The sequence below is a fragment of the Carlito syrichta genome, unplaced genomic scaffold (genome assembly GCF_000164805.1).
Source record: "Carlito syrichta isolate Samal-C Ts95f unplaced genomic scaffold, Tarsius_syrichta-2.0.1 Scaffold305126, whole genome shotgun sequence".
In the NCBI taxonomy this organism is placed as follows: Eukaryota; Metazoa; Chordata; class Mammalia; order Primates; family Tarsiidae; genus Carlito; species Carlito syrichta.
The window spans coordinates 110,917-135,271 of NW_007249222.1; the positions used below are offsets into that span (position 1 = coordinate 110,917).

At 32.9% G+C, this 24,355-nt stretch overlaps 1 protein-coding gene and 1 pseudogene across 1 annotated transcript; both read right to left on the minus strand.

Moving 5' to 3' along the window:
* Nucleotides 1-2,756: 2,756 nt before the first annotated feature.
* LOC103263492 lies at nt 2,757-3,695 on the minus strand (annotated as a pseudogene).
* Nucleotides 3,696-8,987: 5,292 nt separating this feature from the next.
* Nucleotides 8,988-9,923, minus strand: LOC103263480 (olfactory receptor 52E2-like). Its single transcript, XM_008061164.1, has one exon. The coding sequence runs from the start codon at nt 9,921-9,923 to the stop codon at nt 8,988-8,990; it is 936 nt and encodes a 311-aa protein (XP_008059355.1).
* Nucleotides 9,924-24,355: the final 14,432 nt, after the last annotated feature.

Here is a 24,355-nt window from a genome sequence, read left to right on the forward strand (position 1 = left end):
TAAAGCTTCAGAAGTAAGCCACTAAAAGTGTCTATTATACTCTCACCAAAATCATGGGATTGACTTTCCTAGTATACAGACTCAGGTTCTGCTTATTGAGATTCTATCAATTCTTCTATACAGCTTAACTATAATGCCTTCTATGAAATGTTTGCTAATTAACCTAATGCAATATTATCTATTTCACTTATATAAATCTATCATACTAAGGTTGTGATTCATTGGCTTGCCATTAATTACTTCTAGGAGGTTTACAAGATTTAAAAAATTTTGCAACAAAGTGACGTTACAGTGGCAATATTTATTGAAATTGAATTTTATCTTTACATTCTAAAAAATCAATACAAGTTTGAAAATTTAGCACATTTGACCAATATTTAATTCCTACTCTTTTTTCATATTGTCTCTAAGTTCTGCATCAGTACTGGTAATGATTGAAACATCTACCAAAACCTAGCATCAGGTTTAAACTACTAGTCTCTGTGGGGCACAAAGCTTCTATGCATGGACAAATTGGTAGAATATATTGAAATATTTTCATTATCATACTAAACATGATGCTATACATTTCTGCTTAGAGACCACAAAATGCAATGCTGTTTCTAAAAAGCCGATGCTATAAGAGTAACTGTTTATGTTTCTAATATTTGGAATACATTTTCAGGATAAAAATTTAAATATATAAAATACACAGAGACAGTATTAATAATAAAACTTACACAATGTTAGAAATAACTCTACACTTACCAATACATTCTCTCACTTAATACTGTAACATGTAAGTACAATAATATCCCTTCCGAAAATGTAACAAAATGAATATTTAAGATAAAACCTGCCTTGTCAGGTCACACCATTCATTATTTGTAGAAAGAAATTTATACCTATTTTTCTGTCCTCATACTCAAGCTGTTTATGTCTTACTTTGTTAGGAAAGGTTATCAACATGAGCTGTCATCAAGTTGTAGCTTTTCAAAATTTGAAAAATGTTGGGAACAAAATTTAAACTAGAGGAAGATATTGCAACATAATTTAGGGATATATGATCAATAAAACCATGCTATAGCATCACAAATTGGCAATGTAAAATTTTACATTTGAATATTGGTTGCAATTTTTTTTCTAAGGCCATTTGCAATGCCATCTTTAGTTACTATGTTTCCTATCCAAATTTCTTCACTTAATTTGTGCATTCTCTGATATATTATATTGTGCACCTATTGCATACCCTATACAAGGATCAGTTTTATTACATTGAAGTGAAATTTATTAAATCAAACCATTTTGACTGTGTAATTTTTTTCTGTTCTTTTCTACTCATGAAAAATGTTATTTACTTAGAAATCTGCTCTTCAGAACCCTGTCTCCATTTTTATTAGAGTAAATATTATACTGTGAGCTTTATATAGGTTAAATAGCTGAGGGAAAATGAATTGAATGCTTCAATGCTTTTGTCTTTGAGACATATTTGTATTTTGTTGTAGGGTATGAAAGCAAAAAAGGAAATTGATGGTTAAAGACAATGAAAAGTTTGACTATAAAAGACATTGTTAGAACATGAAAACTGGGTGTCAAAGTTTTAATAAAGAAGGTCATTCCTTGCAGGTTACTTACGTTTAAGTCCTATTGGACCAATTGTAAATATGTGTAAACTTTCCCTCTAAGGATAAGACACTGTGAAGTTAGTTTCATGGGGAAAATGTTGATAAATCTGTGTGCTGTTGGTAAGGGGACCACACACTGGGCGGAGGTTTTAAATCAATTTCATAAAAATTAAATAAACTTGTTAATGTGAAAATTTGGTCTTCATTTTTGTGCTTTATTCGTAAGTATTATTAAACTTGAAGTGTACTTAAAAATGACATAAAACATCCAAATTTGGAGATACACTGTTGAGAATGCTTTTGAATGCACTTTTGACAAAGAAAACACTTGGGAAATCTGTTATATTCATGTTTCTATGTCTAAAAGAAAAGAATACTTCCTTAAGAGCACAGGTATTAAATTCTTCAGACAGTCATATTTAGATATTTGTTGTGTTATCAACTGTTATTTCTTTCCAGGAAGTTTTTACTGAAATCCTAGCCCATAATCCTTGCTGAAATGCAATTATTCTATCTTATGTATTTCTAGACCCTAAAGATTTCTATTCTTGTCCAATTAGTCATGTCACAAAACTGTAAAGCTATTTTGGTATTATCAGGTGGCAAACATGCCATCAGCAAATTAGTATGTAGCCGCTTGAGTAATTCCACCTTTGTGTTCTATTTCAGCATTTTTCTGTGGATATTAGTTTCTGTCAACAGTAAATTTTTAAAAATAATTACAAAAATGCCTCTGACTCCCCCATGAGATATGGTGCAGTTATGTCTTTATAAGACTACACAAAATATGTAGAAGAACACCCTGCAAATTCCTCTTGGAATTTGCCCTATTTTCTGGAATTCTACCCTATTTTCCAATACAGAGAAATGAAATTTCACATAATTTCCATAGTTAAAAACTGAAAGGACTTTCAGTGGAATGTTTTCCCCTCCTGTTATTTAACTCTACAATTGGAACCAACATTCAACACCACTATGGAGAGAATACATGGAAATATAAGAACAGAAAGCATTCTATAAAATTTTTTCCCCTAGGATCTTCAGGATCATTTGAAATGAGATTCATTTTGAAAATAATCACCCAGTAAAACTTCAAAATTGAAATTCTGCCAGTTATATCCCCATCCCCAACCACTAATGAAACAAGAGACACTACTTTGAAATAAAAGCACGGACCACACACTCACGGATCTGCTTGGTTCTGACACCATAGATAATAGGGTTGAGGGCAAGTGAGATGACCACATAGAGACTGGCAACAAGAATGTGCATGTAACGGGGGATTGTTTTGCCAAATCGGTGGGTGAGGAAGGAGAAAAGGGAGGGTGTATAGAAAACACACATGACTCCGACATGTGACCCACATGTACTCAGTGCTTTGTGACGAGCATCTCGAGACGGGAGGCGGAAAACAGCTCAGAGAATGTAACTGTAGGAGATTCCAACAAGTATCACATCCAAAATAAGAAAAGAAGCTACAAAAAGTTCATAAATGGCATTGATGCGAATGTTAGCACAGGTCAACTTGACAATACTCATATGCTCACAGTAGGAGTGGGTAATAATCCGAGCCTCACAGAAAGGCAAACGCTGGGTTAGGTAGAGAATGAGCAGCATGAGTAGCATTGGGCGCATTGCAATACCCACACCAATGCCTGCCAGCACACGGAGTGTCAGAAGGGTGGTGTAGTGGAGTGGTGCACAGATAGCCACGTAACAACGGTCAAAGGCCATTGCCAGCACAATGGCGGACTCCATTCCTGTGAACGTGTGTATTAGAAACATCTGGGCCACACAGGCTCCAAAGCCAATTTTACGTGCATCAAACCAGAACGTACCCGGCATAAGTGGCACTGAGGCTGTGGAGAGGGCTAGATCTATGACTGATAAAATGGCTAGAAAGTAGAACATAGAATCACGCAGAGTATGCTCAGACCAGATGATCAGTAGAATTGTAGCATTGCCCAACAGAGCCATCAAGTAAACAGAGCAAAAAGGCAGGGAAATCCAGCCATGAAAAGGTACCAGCCCTGGGATGCCTGTAAGAAAAAAGGTGTCTGGGTGGAAAATGGTCGTGTTGATGTGGAACATCTTGCCATTGATGAGAAGTAGCTGACCACCTCTAGAAGAAAGATTACGATTTGTAAATGCTTAGTTCAAACCCTCTTCGATAAGCTTGATTTTGTCTTTTTAGTTAAAAAAAAAAAAACCCTAATGCTAAAATGTGAGTCCAAAGTCACATATAGGCACACACTGAGCATGCTTCAAGCAGAAAGAATAGTGGGATAAGTTTTCCTCTGAGGTTTTGGATAATATTTTATAATCATTTCACAAACCCCACACAAAACTTAGAACAAATGTCAAAAACATGAAGTTTGTGGTATATTGCGATCTCATACTTTTTTGAAGATGTAGCAAACCTTACTTAAACACATCATCACACAGTGACAGACAGACATTGATAACACCCAGAACATGAGACTATATATGAAAACCTAAGTGAAACTAGATGTAATAATAGAAAATTCAACAGAATTTCTTAAAGGTTTTTTTACTATTATCAATTTTAATCAACATATTTAGAAAATCAGACCCAAAATGAAGAGTTATACTTCATTAATTCATTATTTCCATGTTTACTCCTATACCCTTATATACAAACTGCATCACACCACAGATATGAAAGTAGATGCACAAAAATGATAAATACTACAGCCAGGAATGACCTTTAAGAGAGAAATTATCTTCAGGAGAGAAATGCATTTCTTTGTCACTAGTATTCTAATGGGAATTAAACCAATAAAGAAGCCCAAATTTTCTGCAGGTAGACAGATTTCCAGGAAGACCCCATGATATCAACAATTGTTCTCCTTCTTGTGGGGGAAGCATGAGAACAATAAGAAGGTATGTTGAGAGAAGGTGATTTGGCATAGAAATACAGAAAAGGCAATGACTGTAGTCAACCTCATGCTGAAGAAACCCGTGCTCCTGAATTACCGTACCGCAGTTTGCATTCCCTCCCACCCATCCTCCCTCTCTCCCTCCCTTCCTTCCTTCTTTCTTTTTCTGAAGAGAAAAATAGGACTACAAAAACAAAAGGAAATGACAGAGGGGATACAGGAGGGAAAAAAAGAAGAAAAATTAAAAGTATTAATAAATACAAAAGAAAATAAGGAAAAGGAAGAGAGGACAGGAGGGAGGGGGGAGAAAGAGGGAGGAAGGAAAAGGGGCGGGTGGGTCTTGGTTCTAATTGAATCCGGATACAAGTAAGAGGAAAAGTCAAATTTTTGGCAAGTGTTTTATTAATGGCATTAAAAATAGAAATCCTTAGCCAGTAAATCCTTCAAAATATGTAAAGTTCATCTTACAGTTATCTTATTTATCTGCCTACCTTTTTGCAATCAGTTTCATAAATCTGCATTTCATTCTCGTCCTCAACCTTATTTAGGGCTATTATTAATATTATTATTGGAGACCATGTTCTCATATGCAGTTACTATTGAGGTTGGAAATTATCATTTACATCACATCTTTAGGCTTCTACTGCTGATGTTTATTTTAAAAACTTATGTGACACAGCCTGATCCAACAAAGGCCTCTTTCATTCAGGAAGTCTTTCTAAAATGGTGAGATAGAGAATATCAGCTTAATAAGGTCAGCTGCAACCTGTTTCTTAACTGTTAGATAGATGTATCTGATCACTATCCATCTACATTACACATTTATTGGGGAAAACTCACCTGCAACAGGGATGGGGCTAGAGAGTTCTTGCATATTTGCTAAAAGGAAAAAAGTTTTATAATATCAGTACTAAGGACCCTTAGGAGTATGTCTGAAATCATAACCAACTCAAAACCCTTCTATGAACCAGGACTAACACCTGAGTCTCCTGGGAAAGATCCTATTGTCTGCAACAGAGTCAGTGACTAATGTAGAGGCAGACAGCTCTCCTTATCACCCACCCATCCATCTCCCTCCTGAAAATCACATCCTAAATAGGAAGTAAATGATATAAAAATAATGCTACCAAAGCATACTTATTTACTTCTAGGCAATAAACTTTACCTTTATAGTTACAATTAGTTCTCATTTATTTATTTTTATTTTACAATACCTATCATTTCAGTCCATTTGGAAAACAAATACATAAAAATACAAAGACAACACACACAAGAATGTATATTTGTAAAAATTACTAATCAGTATCAATAAAGCATTTTCCTTTCATTTTCATTTCATTTAAAAGAATGTTGATTACATTCTGCTTTTCACTCAAAATAAAATGGTGAAATGTCTTTTGTGTCAGAATTTACAAATACATTTTCCTATATATGTTCATTTAATTATTTCATATTATTACAAATTTTCTCAACATTTTACAACTGCAAGCAGTAATTGTATGTAATATAAATTATTATATAGATGTAACTACAAGCCAATATCTATAAATTTGTACTGTAAGATTTTGTTTATAAAAGTGGCTATTATTTCTTGTTGCATTTGTACATTCAGCATCAAACAAGATGCCTCTCGCTAAGTATATTTTTATAATTATAAATTTAGTAAATAAATTATTTACCTTACGTAATTAAACAAGAAGAAATCAGTAAAAATTAAATCTCTTAATACATTGGATATTATGTTAAATACTGAATATTTATTATACCTAGGATGATTAGTATAAGCCAGTAATGGTAGATACCAACTCTTAATCAGTGGCATGTTTAGAAATTGTTATAAATTTTAATTCTGAATAATCAGTCATGGAAGAAAAACATCTATGTCTCTATTGAGGGATTTTTTTTTAACACCTAAAAGGCTGGAAAGAAATGAAAACATTTACTTCATTGTGGGCCACTAAAACAGCCAATTTTGAATCCTGCCCTACACCAGTCTTACTGCTATGTGAAATGATATATTTCATTATAGTTGAAGTAAATTTAAACCATGTGGGTTTTTTATTTGCAACCTGGGCATCTTAACCAGAATGATTACAATAAACATATTTAAGACATTTATTCTATAATGTTAAAGTCACTTGTCACAAATAATCTGTCAATTTACATTCCATTTTGCTTGAATAAATCATTGGGTTGGAAAGATGTGATCTACTCACTCACTCACTGCTTTTAAAATCAAGTCATTTACTCACATCTTTTCAATGCACTATAATGTAAAATAATATCCTATTCTCTGTAGCTTTTTTGTGTACAAAACTTTTTCCCCAAGTGTAATTTATACTAATACATACATTTAGTATCACATTTCTTTTGGTATACTATGACTAATATTAAACATATCTTTTTCTGATTCTTTCTTAGATTGACTCATTCAATAGGCATTTATTCAGTAGCTGTATGAGTCACACTGAGAGTCACTGAATGAATAAATAAATATCAATTTCCCTGTGTTCTAGGGGGAAAGAGGATGATAGGCATTTAACCCATGTTATAATATTAAACTATAAGTAAGGTAACTAAGCATAAGTATACAGAAAACAAAGAAAAGTGAATATAACTCTACTTTTAAGAGTGTGATAAAAACTGGTCTACAATGTGCAAATATATAAAATTTGTTGTGTGGACCACCATGTTTGCTTATTACAAACATATTTGAACAACAGGTTTTAAAAAGACAGTGAAACGCAAATGTCAGAAAATTGGTGTGGCACTAGTATGTAGTTACTGGTAAGTGAAACTAAAGAAATATCTTGTATAGTAGGTATATTTGGATTGTAGAGTCATTTATCAACAAATAAGCATGTTTCTGCAAAAAACAACTCCCCACAAATTTGTTAAGTGTAATGAGTAAAATGAAGTTGGGAGAGATATTTGGCATAGAGAATGTAGTCAATGTCAAAATGCCATATGCTAGTTCCCAGTATTTAGATATTAGCAGCAGAGATAGAAATGAAAATACCTAATAAAATTATAAAATGAAATCTGCTGGCATTGATGACTGAAAGTGGCTGATGAAAAAGAGATGTGACACATAGAGTCATCTCATAAAATACAAAGAATGAAGGTACAGAAGATGAGAAAGAGAAACATGCAATAGATAGTCTGAGAAAATGAGCTGAGATGATAAAATATAAAATATTGTGGAGTAAAACTGTCAATTCTGTAAGTAATTATTTCCAAATTTAAAAATTTTATTGAATAAGACCTTCAAGAAATTCACAATGTTTGTATATTAATCTTTTGTTTGTGGATGTATGTGTGAATATGTATAACTAATTTTACTTTAGTCAGGTCGCAAGTTTAGGGAATTTTATATCAGAGTGAATGAAAAAACAAAAACCCATAAATATCTCTAATAGTAGAAATGTCGTAAAGGGGGAGAAAATAAAAAGAAAATATTGTAATAAAAGTAATAGCAATGATACTAGTAACAGCTAACAACTATTTAGTATTTTCTATAAAGAACATGCAGGGTACTATACTAATAATGCTAGAAATATTATATCATTAAGCCCTGCCTACTTAAAAGTAAAATAGAAATTACAAACATATTTAAAAGATAAGTAGTTAAGAATCATTGAAACATATGTTAAAAGTGGAACTAAAACTGAACCTGAGCTTTGCTTGATATGAAAATCATATCAAGCATGAGACAAAACAAAGGAAAAAACATGAGACAGAACAAAGGAAAAAAACACAATAAACTAAAATGAATACAAATATAAGCTAGAGGACAAATAAAACTGTAAGAGAAAATCAATACATCTAGACTATAAATTGTTCCTTTAATTATGTTGAAACCATAGCTTGGTCCATCAGAAAAACTAAATAAATTTCTAAAAAATCTTTAAAAGTTTTAAGGAAGTGATTTGTGGTCCCATTTATTTTCTCACTTTCTTTTCATGTACAAAATCAGTTAATTCATGGCACAACTATGGATCTTTTTATTGTTTAGATGAAATAGCATGATATTATATAAATATAATTCTTATGATAGAATGAAAATGACATATTGCTGAAGTTAGAGAAAAATAAAGGAAAAGAAAGGAGGACATGGTGTGGTTGCAGAGTAAGACTTGTGATAGTGATACAGGGAGGTTTGGAGATAAAGAAAAACAGAGAAACCTGAAACATTCACGGGAGTGACAGAGTTGGGTAGTACACAAAAAATAAGGCAGGCTCTGTAAAAATCTTAAATCTAGTAACATCAGAGATCAAAGATCACAAAAAAACTCTAATGAGTTCTCATGAGTCATATAAATTAGATTACAAAGTGTAGGCTTTCAATTTCTGAGCACAACATACAAGAAGAAGCCAAAATAAGTAAATATTTCTGTAAAACATATTTAAATTTACTTAATATGAGATGGTGTTTCTCTGCTTAAAAGGTTCATCTCATATGTATTAGGTGCTTTTCAATGCTTTATTTTTGTAATAATATTTTCTTCACACGGTCATAGATCTGCTTGGTTCTGACTCCGTATATGATAGGATTGAGCATTGGTGGCACTACAACATAAAGATTGGCCATAAGTATATGTATATAGCGGGGCACATTTCGGTCAAAGCAATGTGTCATAAAGGAAAAGAGGGCTGGTGTATAGAAGGCAAGGATTACACAAACGTGGGAACCACATGTGCTGAGGGACTTGAGTCGGGCTTCACGAGAAGGAAGACGGAAAACAGCACAAAGTATCTGGATGTAAGAAAGAGCAATGGCTATAATGTCAAACACTAGGATTGAAATAGCACCCAAGCCATAGATGATATTGATCTTGATACTGGCACAAGACAGACGAGCAAGACCCATATGCTCACAGTATGTGTGGGGAATGACATAATTCCCACAGAAGGGCAATCTCAAAATGAGGAATACGAATGGAATAACAGAAATAAATGACCTCACTACCACACCAAGACCGATCACAGAAACAACCTTGTTGGTGAAGATGGTGCTATATCTGAGTGGGTTGCAGATGGCCACATAACGGTCATATGCCATTGCCAGGAGGACTGCTGACTCCATGCCAGTGAAGTTGTGGATGAAAAACATCTGGGTGAGGCAGGCTTCAAAGGTGATCTCTCTGAAGCTAAACCAGAAGATCCCAAGCATTTTAGGGATGGTAGCTGTTGAGAGGCCCAAGTCAATGGTAGCCAAAAGGGCCAAGAAGTAGAACATGGGTTGATGTAAGCTGCTGTCAGTCTTGATTGCCAAGAGAATAGTAAAGTTTCCTGTGAGTGCAACCATGTACACAGCACAAAAGGGAAAGCCGATCCAGATGTGAAGTGTTTCTAGTCCTGGGATTCCCAGCAATAAGAAGGAAGAAGGATGAAACTGGGTGTCATTGGGAAGGAACATCCTGCTTGTGAATGCATAAGTCCATGGTCATTACAAATATGTGTTCACCAAACTGCAGAACTCCAAGTAAACTCTGCAGAGTTGGAAACCGTAAGAAAAATAAGAATATCATACAGGTGTACACATTCTATTCCTCGTTAATTCACACAAATAGTCATGTAATACATATAGAACAGCATGATAGTATTCCAAATATTAATAAATTAGTAACTATAGTCTCCCTACTGTGTTATCAAACATTAGAACTTTAAAAAAAAATCTTTTTTGTACTCATTAACCAACCTCTCTTCTTTTCCTCCCATATACCCTTCCCAGCCTCTGATACTCATGGTATCTACTCACTACTTCCATGAAAATGTTTTTTAGATGCTACATATAAGTGAAAACATATGACTTTTGTCTTTCTGTGCCTGGCTTATTTCACTTACATAATACCCTCTAGTTCCATCCATTTTTGAAAAATGAACATGTCCCATTTGTTCATATTTATCTATCATTATTATGAAACTATGAAGTAAATATATAGTCAAAAAAGGAGCACCCATGATCATTTATCAAGTTACTGCCTACTACTTGCAAAGACATATCAGAACATGTGCAAATATTATATATATGATATATACATATATAGAATAAACACATATAAGATAACATATTTAACCCCATTTCACAACAGGTCTCAACTAGTTGAAAACAAGCACCAAATGCTTAGGTTATAAAACCAAGAAATGAAAGTAGAGAGGAAAGTAATGAGTGAAAATAGAAAGAGACTGGAAATAAGGAAAAGATAATTCATGTCTTATTTGTATCACATACAAGGGGAGCATAAAAAACCTCTGAATTTATTTGTTAAAAATTGTGTATTTATTCTTACATGTTTAAAATTCAGTCACCTTCAAAGTACTCTCCGTTTGATGCAATGCACCTAAAGACATGCTTTTTCCAGTGCTCAAAACAGTTTTTGAACTTGTCAGTTTTGATACCTTTTGGTGCTTCTGTCACTTTTGTTTTGTTTAGTTTCACCCTTCCACATTAGCTAAATATTTCCCTTTGAGGACTTTCTTCATCCAGGAAACAAACAAGAAGTCAATGGGGAAGAGATAGAATGAACAGGGAGGGTGGGACACAGAGATCTTGCTGTTTTTCTCAAAAACTTAACACTCAGCGCGATGTGGACAGGTTTATTGTTATGATAAGAAGAAACCAGTCACCAGATTGCCACAACTTGGGATGTTTCTTCTGCAAATCACTACACAATCTTCTCAAAACTTCCAAATAAAAATCTATGGGCTCCTAGAACACTTACCTAGAGGGAGAATCCTGTACTATAAGAGGCCCATCCTCCGAAGGATAATACCAGTTTTTCTTTGGGGGTTAGTACCCCCATCCTGTGCAAGATTCTGCCTTTCAAACAAATAATCCCTTTTTAAACATACATCCATCTGAATAAGAAATATAGGTACCTTAATTTTAAACCTGAAGAAATCATGATTTTAAGTTTTTAACATATTTGGCAAATATTTTGAAGACTAAAGAGATAAAAACATATTTTGAGCACTGGATTATTAGAAGCAAACAAAAATGTATCATTTTTAGAGTTACTTAAACTGTTTTTAAATATTTTCATGCACCTTACTTAATGGCATTTGTTAGGGAAGTATTTTCAAAGCATTCAGTCATTCATTAAGTGTATTTGTTCTGTAGTATATAGTCTTTTGGTTTCTTTGTATCACCGGAGGTTGTCAGATGAGCAACACTAGTAATGAGTACAGTTTCAGGAAGATAATCAGGATATGACCTGAAGATAGATATGAGTGGAGCAAAGTCAAGAAGTCAAAAGAAACAGGTCCAGAAGAAACTGTTAACGGAAGGAGCAGTACAATATGGGTGGAAAATAGGGAACTCCTCAAAGGAAATGGTAAACATTTGAAAAGATGCAAAGGTCAGAACAGAGGATGTTATTTGCAGGAGGCATATTGTGGAATGCTCAAAGAACAGTATTTCTTCTATAATGTTCTGCTTTTATAATAGGATTCTGAGTACATTAAGAAGGTGTGACATGGACAACATAAAGAGTGAAAGTAAGATTCAATCATATAAGCAATTTTTTATGATTTATGAATATATATGACAATGGGGGATTTTCTATTCAATAAAACTTTATGTATTCTTAAATAACATTTCTGAAGAACAGTAATGTAGGCAATTATCTTAGCTATAAAAACAATGTTCTCACTTTTTCAGTATACCCCTATGTAATAGAATCTTAGTAAAGAAAAAATTACTTTGGCTAATAAGTGCAGAGATTCTCATTAAATAAAAGAAAAACTACATATCTGTTTTTGTTTTATTTTTGGAAGAAGAAGAAATAGTGTTATAGTCCTTCTTTGCAAATAAAATAATGGGGAAATTATATCTCAACTCAGATATTTATATTCTTCTCTAGTGGAAGGTTAAGAAGACAGTGATGTGAATACCAAGTAGAAATAAGGAAGACATATACAGAACAAGGAAATTGTGTAGTTTTCTGTCTTATGTCATTACAATTCAATCAAGTGGCTAGATCAGAAATATGAACAATGCATTCCTCTCCTCTTCACACACTTAAAATAATATTCTAGATTCTACTTCTGTAGTTAAAATCGATGCATTTGTTTTCATTCTAGTGGGATTATCAAGTGTTTTGCAGTGCTTAAAATCATGAACTCTGCAGTCAGATTATGTTGAAACCCACCTTCATAACTTATTTACTCTCTTGTCAAAAGAAAGTATTACCTGCTACCTGGGGGACTTTGCACATGTAATTTAACATCTCTATATGTCTATAAAATAGAGATAATAAAAATAAATAATCCTAAATATGTCATTAGTTTTAAACAGGTATTTATTTTAAGATACTTTGAAGCATATTCCAAAGATATATTATCCACCATTCTTTAGATATTAGTAGACTGACTATCCTAAAATGTATATACAATGAATTCAAGCTGAAATCAAAATCTTCTATTAGAACTATATGACCCTTCTGAGCTGTAATATCATTCATTCTCTAAGCATCGATCTTAGTCTTCTTTCTGCAAAGTGTTTTGTCTTCTCTTCCTCTTTAATTATCCCTCTTTCCCCTTGTATGTATCATTGTTTCCCAAGATTCACCTGTGAGCTGGGAGACAGGGAAGACTCACCAGGATTAGCCAGGATAAAATCCTACCTGTCTCTGTGATGTTTTAGTCTGCTCAGTCTTTATGAGGACACTCCTCTTTGCCTGAGGTAAACTTTTAATTTAAAAAAATCCTTCAGAGTCTGCTTTAAAAACAAAACAAAACAAAACAAAACAAGGGTCTCTTAGGATTCTAGTTTGTAATCTGGCCCTGTCTCAAGAAGAAAGAACCACTAGAGGGCTCTGACTTTTAAGGAAATAATGGCAGGAAAGTGAGGCTTAGGTCCCCAAGATGACAAAATAGAAGGTTCCACTCCTCCTCCTCTTACAAAAACACAAAATTTAACAATTATTCATGCACAAAAAAACTTTTATGAAAGTTCTTAAATTCAAATTATAACACCCTGGTGTAGCATAGAATGAGAGAAAAATAAAACTTAAAAAAAAAGTTTTACTTATCTACGTCTAACTTTTTTCCAACCTGGCAGAGTGCAGTTCTAAGAGAGAAAGAAAGAAGCCCTCAGCCCCAGAGTTCTCTCATGGGTAAAAGAGGGAGCAAATAAAATGTGATATAATTCAGTTTTAAGAGAGAAAGAAATACTGTCATTTATGACAACATGGATAAATCTGGAGGACATTATATTAAGTGAAATAATCTAGGCACAGGAAAACAAACACTACATGATCTCACGTATATGTGAAATCTAAGACAAACTCATAGAAGCAGTGAATAGAATACTATTTACAAGAAGCTAAGAGGTAGGAAATTTGGAAAATGCTTATCAAACACAAAATTTCAGTTAGGACAAATAATTTTAAGAGAGCTATTGTATATCATAATACAATAATTAATAACAATATATTGTATACTTGAAAATTGCTGAGAGTAGATTTTAAGTGTTCTTACTCACCCAAAATGAAAAATATGTGAAGAAATATATATGTTCAATAGCTTGATTTAGTCTTTCTGCATGTATTCATATATTAACAGATCATGTTGTCCATTATAAATATTTACAATATTTTTCCTGTTAATTAAACAAAAAAGATCAAGTGAGCCTCCCCAAATATATTTATATACACATACCCAAAGACAATTATCATTATTCTCCATCACTAGGTTTTGTAAAGTTGTCATGAACACTGAATTAGCAAATATGGACCATTCTCATTACTCTTAGAGAAAATATAGGGTTAGGTTTTTCTGAGCCTCTGGTCACAACATTTTTTGCCAACTGATCAATACATAATCTGGTTTTTATAGATGTTTTTGCTTAAGGACATCTTATTTAATATGTAGTTATTGCAAATAATTAATTGAACAGCCTTTGACTGATTTAAAACCAGTAGCTTTGGAGTTCATTTGTGTTATATAGGATTCTTTGCCAATGTCCTTATATTGTGTCAGACTCATCAGCATTAAAAACCTACTCTTCCAGATAATTATTTTTCTGCATAACACTTAACAGGCATTGAAAAAATTCTTCTGAACCTCCTTGATATGCAGAATTTACCTCAGTGGCAAGAATACAGTTTTTCATGCTTTAATGTCTTTAGAACTGTGTGTGACAGCCAGTACCAGTCAAGAAAAGTTTGACATTTTTCTGACCCTAGTTAACTTGAATGCAATTATTTTTTTACTTTCAATCTCACAACATTGCTCTCCCCTATACTGTTTTATTTGTTGATCTCTCATGAGTCCAAAAACTTAGCTTTTTTTATCCGTTAAAAACTGAAATTGTAACATTTCTAGTTTGAAAGTTTAATTGACTTTTATTAGTGATGCATGAATCTGTTGGCACTTCCATTTAAAATTAGAGGGAGTTCCAGCTGGCAGAACAGAACGGTTGGTTTTGGTAACATAGATTAAGCAAAGACAAAGAATAGAATAATGATTTTTTTTTTTAATCCAGATTGGTTAATATCAAGTTACTTTTCTTGTAAGGGTTAAAGCAAAGAGGGTTTCTTTATCATGTTAGTTCCGTTTAAATCAGCCTTTCCTGATCAGTTGGTTTTTATCTTCTGTTTTTAAGAAAAACTGGATTGTTGGAGTATTTTTCTGCTTCCTTTGAGTTTCAAAGCAGGCAATAAAAGTAGATAGCTGAGAAAACTGAATATTGAAATGTGTCATATTGGTACTTAGCACCAGTGACTCTATTTTGGATTGTTCTGTGGGGGCCAGTGCTCAGTACAAAACAATGACTTCCTATAAGTTTTATTTAACACATCTTTCCCAGCCATTATTACACCTATAGATGTTACTTTAGCGTTTTCCAGATTGACCTCATATACAGGTAGGCAAACTTATTCCTTTTTTGTTCCCCTAGGGGAGCTCCACTGTGGATTTATTAACTTTGAGCTCACAACCAAGCACACTGTAACTCAATTTTGAATGAAGTTCATCTAATAAAGTTATTCTCACCACAAGGCATAGGCATATGATAACCATTTAGGAACGCATGGCAGAACTTCAGGCTTACACTTGGAGGCAATTTTAAGCCGTGGGAAAATAAAAAAAAATTTAAAAATAAAGGAACGTGTGAGGGAGAAATGTGTCACTTAAGGAAAAAAGGACACATGTTTACATTATTAGAGCTGAAACTAGAAGTCAGAGCCTTCATAACCTTCCCCTGTTCAACCTCAGCTGGAAAGATAAATGTCAGGCAACTCAAATTTTTGGCAGTTTTTTGCTTATTTAAAAATAACTGTGAAAGTACCACCAGTATTGATTTGGGGTTAAATACATTATAAAGAGGAAGCAAATTTGCTACATAGAATCCCCAAATGAGACTCAACCGCACATGGTATTAATACAGAATACATGTTAAAGACATATATGAAGAATATAACTAACTATAGCAATACATTTATATACCAAGTAACCAATTAAACTTGGTGAGATTGACACAAAAGTGCTTCATAAATTGTTTAAAGATATTAAATGATCCTGAAATAATGTCTAAGCAGGCAATAAAAGTAGGTAGCTGAGAAAATTGCACATTGAAATGTGTCACAATTCCATGTTAATGTTTAAATGCAATTCAGTTTTCATCACAATTTTATTTTTTATAATTAAACATTTGCAAAATTCATTCTGAGGAATTATGAAATAAATAAAATATATATTGCAACACAAAACTTGAATTATCATATAAACTTGTACAGTCTGACATGTTCTATATATTTAAGATAATATAACTATAAACATGAAATAGAATTAAACTTAGTTTTAAGGTGACATGAATGATGTTACTGTTCTCTTTTTTATATTAAAAATAAAGGAATTATTTAAAACAAAATGTTGAAACATCATCTTTTTTGATGCAAACATATATTTTTAACAACCAACAATTCTGACATTCAAGCAATCCTGCTGAGAGGCAGACTCCAGAGACTGTTAAGGAAGATTTAACCCCTATTGATGCTAAAGACTTAGAGGCTGAGTTCTAAACTCAAACCTTCAACCCCAAAAGGGTTTTTTCCTAACACCATTCCCGTGGGAGGCCATGCCCCCTCCATTCCCATGGGAGCCTTTAACACCCAGAAAGTGTCTATAACTGAACTCATTTGGAAAAACTGTAAGTTATGGGAGAACTAAAGGCTCCCTTCAGTCAGGTGGGTGTGCATCCTGATTTGCACAGAACTTCTAGTGAAATGAAGCATAGTTGCTTTTATTGTATCATGATTCAGGAGGACAATAGTCAGACGGAAGCTTTCAGGATTTTAGTCAGAGTAGACAGTCTCTGAAAAACAAGCTTGTCAAGATGTCTTGGGTCAACTGATCTCATTTGGGTTTGTGGCCCATGAAAAGACTTCTCTTACAGTCAGAGGCATCACTACTCTCTTATGAGTTGGGACTAAGCTGCAACTTTTCTTAAGAATACATTTGTGCATGAGCATTACTGCTCAGTTCAGTGGATCAGTTGAAGACTGATTTATAAGAAGAGGATTGGAATGTAGCTATAACAGCCCATATTCTGAGGAAACCTGAGCAACCTGTGATATCAGAGCAATGTTTTGTGATGTGCAATGTAGTCTGAAATACATTAAGTTATCTTAAATTCACACACCCCATAGGGTATACATCTGCTAAGCTTTAATGTAAAGACTACAAACTTTGTCATTATACTTGGGTTCAAATTCTAGTTCCATGAATGCATAGTGGAATGTCTTTCAGCATCCTAACTGAATATTCTTAACTTGTTTACTTATCTGTGTCGTAAGTATTATTACGCCCAACTTCTTAATGGTGAAATGGGATCATGCCAACAATGCAACTGACATAATACTTAATAAATGTCCAATTCATGTTGGCTTTTATTATTTTTGTAAAGAGATAAAGGAGGTATGATTTAGCCAAAAGACATTACCACCCATTTAAGTTATTTCTCCCAAAAAAGATACAGTTTCTTTCCCACCATTCTCTTTTGCTTTTCCGTCATGAAATCAGGTAAGGGAAAAAATGCTGAGAATTAAATTTTGTTGGAGACTGATCCCTGGATATGACTCGAAATTTAGCATGATATGCAGAAAACTGTTAATGCAATACAGTGTTTGGGTTTAGTGTAGACTAGAATACACTTATGTGACAGATTTACAGTAATTTAAAACTCATCTTAAATTATATTAAAATTATTTACTAGAAAAATAATTATATTTTCTCACTCTTTCCTTTTATTATTTATTCCTTAAATAGCAAGCAAATATATGGAAAGATATTATCTATTTAAAGTAAGAATTTTCAGTATAACAAAGGAAAAAGATATTCAGAAATATAATATAAAAAAGAAGACGGTAAGTGCAAATATCATAAGGACACCAAGATGGCATGTCAGTGATGGTTTAAGGTAGCTAGAAAAATAATTTCACATTTGACATGTGAATAGAATCTTCCTTAATTCTAGTTAAATGTTGTTAAGCCTTTTGATGTATAAAATTTATTATATATTGCTATCTAGGGGCCTGGTTCTATTATTTAGGTAGAAGTTGACCTTGAATTAAAAAATATAAATATTTTCTTTTTTCTCCTTTCAAAACTTTTTTCAATTTTATAGTGAAAGTATTCCCCTAGTTTTTATTATGAAAAATTACAAACCCTCAAGGAAGTTGTTAAAAGACCAGTAACAAGAAGACCCATATTCCTCCCATTGACATGATGCAACTAATGTTTTTCCATGTGTCAAACATACTATGCAATTTCCTGTACTATTTGGTAGAAAGTTGAAGAACATGTGATTTTTAAAATAACTGTTTCTTTTACTATATAAGTAATATGTGCTCCTTATGAAACTATCCAATAATGTAGAAAAAATAAGGAAAAATTATCATAAGGCAAAAATACAGAGTCACTCAATTCATAAATTGAGCACGTGACCAGATCTCTAAGAAGAAAGATATGGGGAAAGGTATTTTGAGCAATTAGGAAAATGTCTTCATATTTTACAAGATAAGGGAAGTCATATCTCCTTTGAAATTTCTTGGTTTGAATTTTGTATAAATACAATTGTAGCTCTCCATTGTTCGTTTATGTACTTGAAGCACTACAGGTAATATATGAAAAAAATTAGATACATTGTTCTTGTTAGCAAAGTCAAACGGTGGTGAAAAAAACCTAAATTGCACACTGTTTACACTCTTTCTTTATCCATCATCAATTTGAGATATTTTCTACTTTGGATGTATATTGCTTTAGATTGCTTTCTGTGTTAGTAAAATTTCCAGTATAAATATATTTGCATCTTATACATACATAAATATGTTTAATTTGCATACATATATTTCAGTAAGAGTGGAGCAATTAAATTTCTGCTTCATTTTTATTTGAATATCTTTGATATCACTTTGCATATATATATCATACTTATTTTATGATAATAATGCCATAATGTCAATGTGCTACAAATTGTTTTAACTTAGCTAGCTTTTTCTTTTTACTTTTAGTTGACATATATTCGTATGTATTCATAGGATAGAGTGATATCTTGATACATCTTGATACATGTATACCATGTGTAGTAATCAAATCAAGATAATTAGACTTTTCATCACCTCAAATATTGATCATTTCTTTTTTATAGGAATATTCAAAATCTCTCTTCTAGTGTTCTGAACATATGTAGAAATTTAATGTTAATTGTATTTATTATACAGTGCTACAGAACACTAAAATTTATTCCTCCATTCTAGCTTTAATTTGGTATTCATTAACCAATCTCTTCCTTATTCCTACCATTCTCATTGTTTAATAACTATAATTTGACATTCCACTTCTATGAGCTTAATTATTTTAGCACCCACATGTGAGTGAAAAATGTAGTATTTCTTACTGTACCTTATTTAACATAATACCCTCTAACTCATTTATGTTGCTGTGAATGAAAGAATTTCATTATTTTGTGGTTAATAGTCTAATGTGTATATATTCCACATTTAGTCATTTATCTGATGATGAACATTTAGGTTGATTTCATGTCTTCGTTATTGTGACTAGTGCTGCAATATATATGGGATCACAGATATCACTTCTGTATGCTTATTTCCTTTCCTTTTAATAAATATCCAGTAGAATGGGATCATGTGGCAGTTGTATTTTTGTTTTTTGAGAAACCTTTATACAATTTTTATAATGGCTGTACTAGTTCAAAATCTCACCAAGAGTGTGAATTCCCTAACCTCTGAATCCTTACCAGTATTTGTTGTTGTTTTTTTGTTTTTGATAATAGCTAATATAACTGAGGTGAGATGATATCTCATGGTGGTTTGGGGGTTTTGATTTGCATTTATCTCATGATTATTGATATTGAGCATTTTTTCATGTATTTGTTGGTCATATACGTCTTCTTTGAAAAATGTCTATTTAGATTATTTCCCTGTTTTAAATTGGATATTTGTCTTTGTGTTTATTTGGTTTTTGTTTTGTTTTGCAGTTGAGTTGTTTGAGTTGCTTGTATATTCAGGATATTAGTCCCTTGTTGCCTGAAGAGTTTGGAAACGTTTTCTCTAATTTTACAAATTATCTCTTCACTTCATTGGCTGTCTCCTTTGCAGAAGCTTTCTCGTTTGTTTTAGTGTAATTTGCCTATTTTTTCTAGTGTGTTGTCTAGTGTTTGTGTAGTCTTACCCATACATCTTGCATAGATAAATCTCCTGAAGTTTTTCCCTGGGTTTTCTTCTAGTGTTTTTATACCTTCGGGTCTTATGCTTAAGTATTTAATACAATTTAATACATTTCGAGTGAATGTTTGTATATGGTGAGACATAGAAGTCTAGTTTTATTCATTGGCATATGGATATCCAATTTTGTCAGCATTATTCATTGAAAAAGACGTTCTTCCTAATGTATATTCTTGGCATTTTAGTCAAAAATAAGTTGGCTTAAATATGTGAATTTATTTATGGGTTCTCTGTTTTTTCCCATAGGTCTATGCGTCTGATTTATGTTAGTACTGTGCTGTTTTGGTTACTATAACTTTGCAATATGTTTTGAAGTTAGATAGTATTATACCTTCAGTTTTGTTATTTTTGCGCAAAATTGTTTTGGCTATTTGTGTTCGTCTATGGTTTCACATGAACTTTAGAGTCTTTTTTCTATATCTGTGAGTGTTTTAATAGCAATTGCATTGAATCTGTAGATTGCTTTGGATAGTATAGTGATTTCAAAAATATTAACTCTTCTGATCCATGAGCATGAGATATGTTCGTTTTGTATGTGTATATCCTCTTCAATTATTTTTATCTGTGTTTTGTTTTTTTTCATGGTAGAAATCTTTCACCTCTTTGGCTAAATGTGTTTCTAGATATTTATTTGAAAAAAATATATAGCTATCATAAATGAGATTACTTTTTTGATTTTTTAAAATTAGTTTGTCATTGGTGCATAAAACCACTACTAATATTCATAGGTTGATTTTGTATTATAAAGTATGGAATACTTTAATCAAGTCTAATAATTTTTTCATAGATTCTTTAGGTTTTCTAGTTATAAGAGCATATTCTCAGCAAGGAGAGACAATTTAACTTTTTAATTTTCTTATTTGTATGCATTTTATTTTTGTCATTTGTCTAATTTCTCTGACTGGGACTTCTTTTTTTATTGATTATATAAATTTTTTATTTTAAAATTGTGAGGTATAGTTAAGGGTTAGGTATACAAATATGCTCCGTTCAGGCACCCTTGTTGATAAGAGGTGTCTCCCTGTCCCAAGATATTTACTACCATTAATATCATCTCCCTTCCCCTCCCCCACATAGTTTCCCACCACTGTCAGTCATTTTCTTATAGTATTACATTGGATGTTCACCATATGAGTGAGACATGTGATACTCAGATCTTTGTTTTTGTGAAAGATCACCAGTATTGTAAACTCTAATTCCATCCAGGTTGCTGCAAAATTCATGATTTTTTTTATGGCTGCATAATATTCCACTGTGTCTATGTACCACATTTTTTTAATCCAGTCCGCTTTTGATGGACAGCACAGTTGGTTCCATGATCTTGCTATTGTGATCAATGCTGCAGTAAACATACATGTGCAGGTATCTTTTTCATAGAGTGATTTTGAGTTCTTCCGGGTATATTTCCAGTAGGGAAATTGTGGGATCATATGGAAGGTTGATTTTTAGAACTTTTAGGAATCACCACACTGTTTTCTACAGAGGTTGTACTAGTTTACACTCCCACCAACAGTGTAGAAGTGTTCCCTTTTCGCCACACCCTCTCCAGCAGCTGTTATTTTTTGAGTTGTTGATAATTGCCATTCTGACGAGTTAGGTGGTATCTCAGTGTAGTTTTAATTTGCATCTCCTTGATGACTAATGAGGCTGAGCATTTTTTCATGTATCTGTTAGCTGCTCATATGTCTTCTTTTGAGAAAAGTCTATTCATATCCTTTGCCCACTTTGTAATGGGATTGTTTGTTTTTTTTCTTTTCAGCACACTTGAGTTCCTTGTAGATCCTTGATGTTAGGCCTTTGTCAGATATGGAGTTGGCAAATATTTTTTTCCAATCTGTGAGCTGTCTCCCTGCTCTCTTGATGGTTTCTTTGGCTTTGCAGAAGCTTGTGAGTTTAATGAGGTCTCACTTGTCTATCTTATCTCTTATGGTCTGTGCATTTTGGGTTTTGCTCAGGACTTGGATGCCAGTTCCAACTTCCATAAGGGTGTGTCCTGCGTTTTCTAAAGTTCTTAGGGTTTGAGGTTTTACATTTAGGTCTCTGATCTATTTAGAATTAATTTTTGTGTATGGGGATAGATAGGGGTCCTGTTTGAATATTCTGCATGTGGTGAGCCAGTTTATCCAGCACCATTTACTAAATAGGTTCTCCTCTCCCCAGTGGTGGGTGGTGGAGGCATTGTCAAAGATGAGTTGGTTGAGAAATTAAGGTTTTACTTCCTGAATCTCACTTCTATTCCATTGGTCTATGTACCTGTTCTTGTACCAATACCAGGCTGTTTTGATTATTGTAGCTTTATTATAAAGTTTAAAGTCTGGTAGTGTGATACCTCCTGCTTTGTTTTTTGGGGTTTTTTTGTTTGTTTGTTTTTTGCTGAGGATTGTTCTGGTTATTCTTGGTCATTTGTGTTTCCATATGAATTCCTGTGTTGTTTTTTCTAGATCTGAGAAGAATGTTGCTGGCAATTTGATGGGTATTGCATTAAATCTGTAGATTGCCTTATGTAGAGGGACATCTTAACAATGTTGATTCTTCCAATCCATTTAAGTTTTTAATTTTCTTATTTGTATGCATTTTACTTTTGTCATTTGTCTAATTTCTCTGGCCTGAACTTCTATGACTATGCTGAATAGGAATGGTGAAAGTGGGCATGCTTGTTGTATTGTAGTTCTTAGGGAAAAGCTTTCACCTTCTCACCATTCATTGTTAGCTATGAATTTGGCATATATGTCTTTAATAGTGCTGAGGTATTTTTCTTATATTCCTAGCTTGTTAGAATTTTTATCATTAAGAGATGTTGAATTATACTAAATGTTTTTTTTCCTCTATGGGGATAGTCACATGATTTTTGTCTTTTATTCTCTTTATGTGTTATTACTTGTTTATTGATTTGTATATGTGGAACCATCCTTGCATACTGGGATAAATCCTACTTGATGTGCTACTGGATTCAGTGTGCTAGTATTTTATTGAGTATTTTTGCGTTCATATTCATCAAGTGTGTTTACTTCAAGTTTTATTTTATTGTTGCATTCTTGTCTGGTTTTGATATAAAGATAAGGTTGGGCTTGTAGAATGAGTAAGAAAAAAATTATTTCCTCTTTAATTTTAGAAATATTTTTGAGGATAATTGGTGTTAGTTCTTCTGTAAAACTTTGGTAGAATTTGACAGTGAAGCCATTTAGTCCTGAACTTTTCTTTGTTGAGAGACTTCATTGTTGGTTCAATCTTATTACTCATTATTGGATTGTTCAGGTATTTTTTTTTTTTTGAGTTGGAGTCTCACTCTGTCACCCAGACAGGAGTGCAGTGGCCGCTCCCGGCCACCGCAGCCTCAACCTGCTGGGCTCCGGGGATCCTTCCGCTTCAGCCTTCCAAGTAGCCGGAATTAAAGGCGCGCGTTACCATGCCCGGCTGATTTTTTGATTTATTGTAGAGATGAGGTCTCGCTGCCCAGGCGGGTCTCGAACACGCGGGCTCACGCAATCCAGGTATTTTTTTTTTAATTAAATCTTGTCATGTTGTACGAATCCAGTAATTTATCAATTTCTTCTAGGATAATCAGTTTGTTAAGATATTGTTATTCATATTTGTTTCTTATGACATTTTGTATATCCTTGGTATCAATTGTAATATCTCTTAAATTTGATTTTATTTACTTGTGTTGGCTGTCTCTTTTTCCCCTAGTTGGTATAGTTAATGGACTATCAATTTTGCAATTTAATTTCTCTTCTCAAAAAAGCCTACTTTTCATTTTGTTGATTCTTTTTACTTATTTTCTCTATTTCATTTAGTTTTGCTCAGATATCATTATTACATATTGTCTATATTATCTATATATTATTTTTCTACATTTTATTTCTTTTTTAGCTTTTCTAGTTTTTAAAGATGCATTACTAAATTATTCATTTAAAGTCTTTCTACATTTTTTGTAGGCATTAATCACTATAAACTTTCATCTCAGCACTAATTTTTTTGTATTCCATAGGTTCGGGATGTTGTGTTTCTATTTTTGTTCATTTTAAAAAATTTTTTATTTCCTTCATAATTTCTTTTTTGTCCCAGAGGTTGTTTATGAGCATGTTGTTTAATTTTCAAGTAT

Bases quoted from the DNA above. Each gene is read 5' to 3' on its own strand.
- LOC103263480 (XM_008061164.1), bottom strand. From the start codon at position 9,923: ATGTTCCTTCCCAATGACACCCAGTTTCATCCTTCTTCCTTCTTATTG.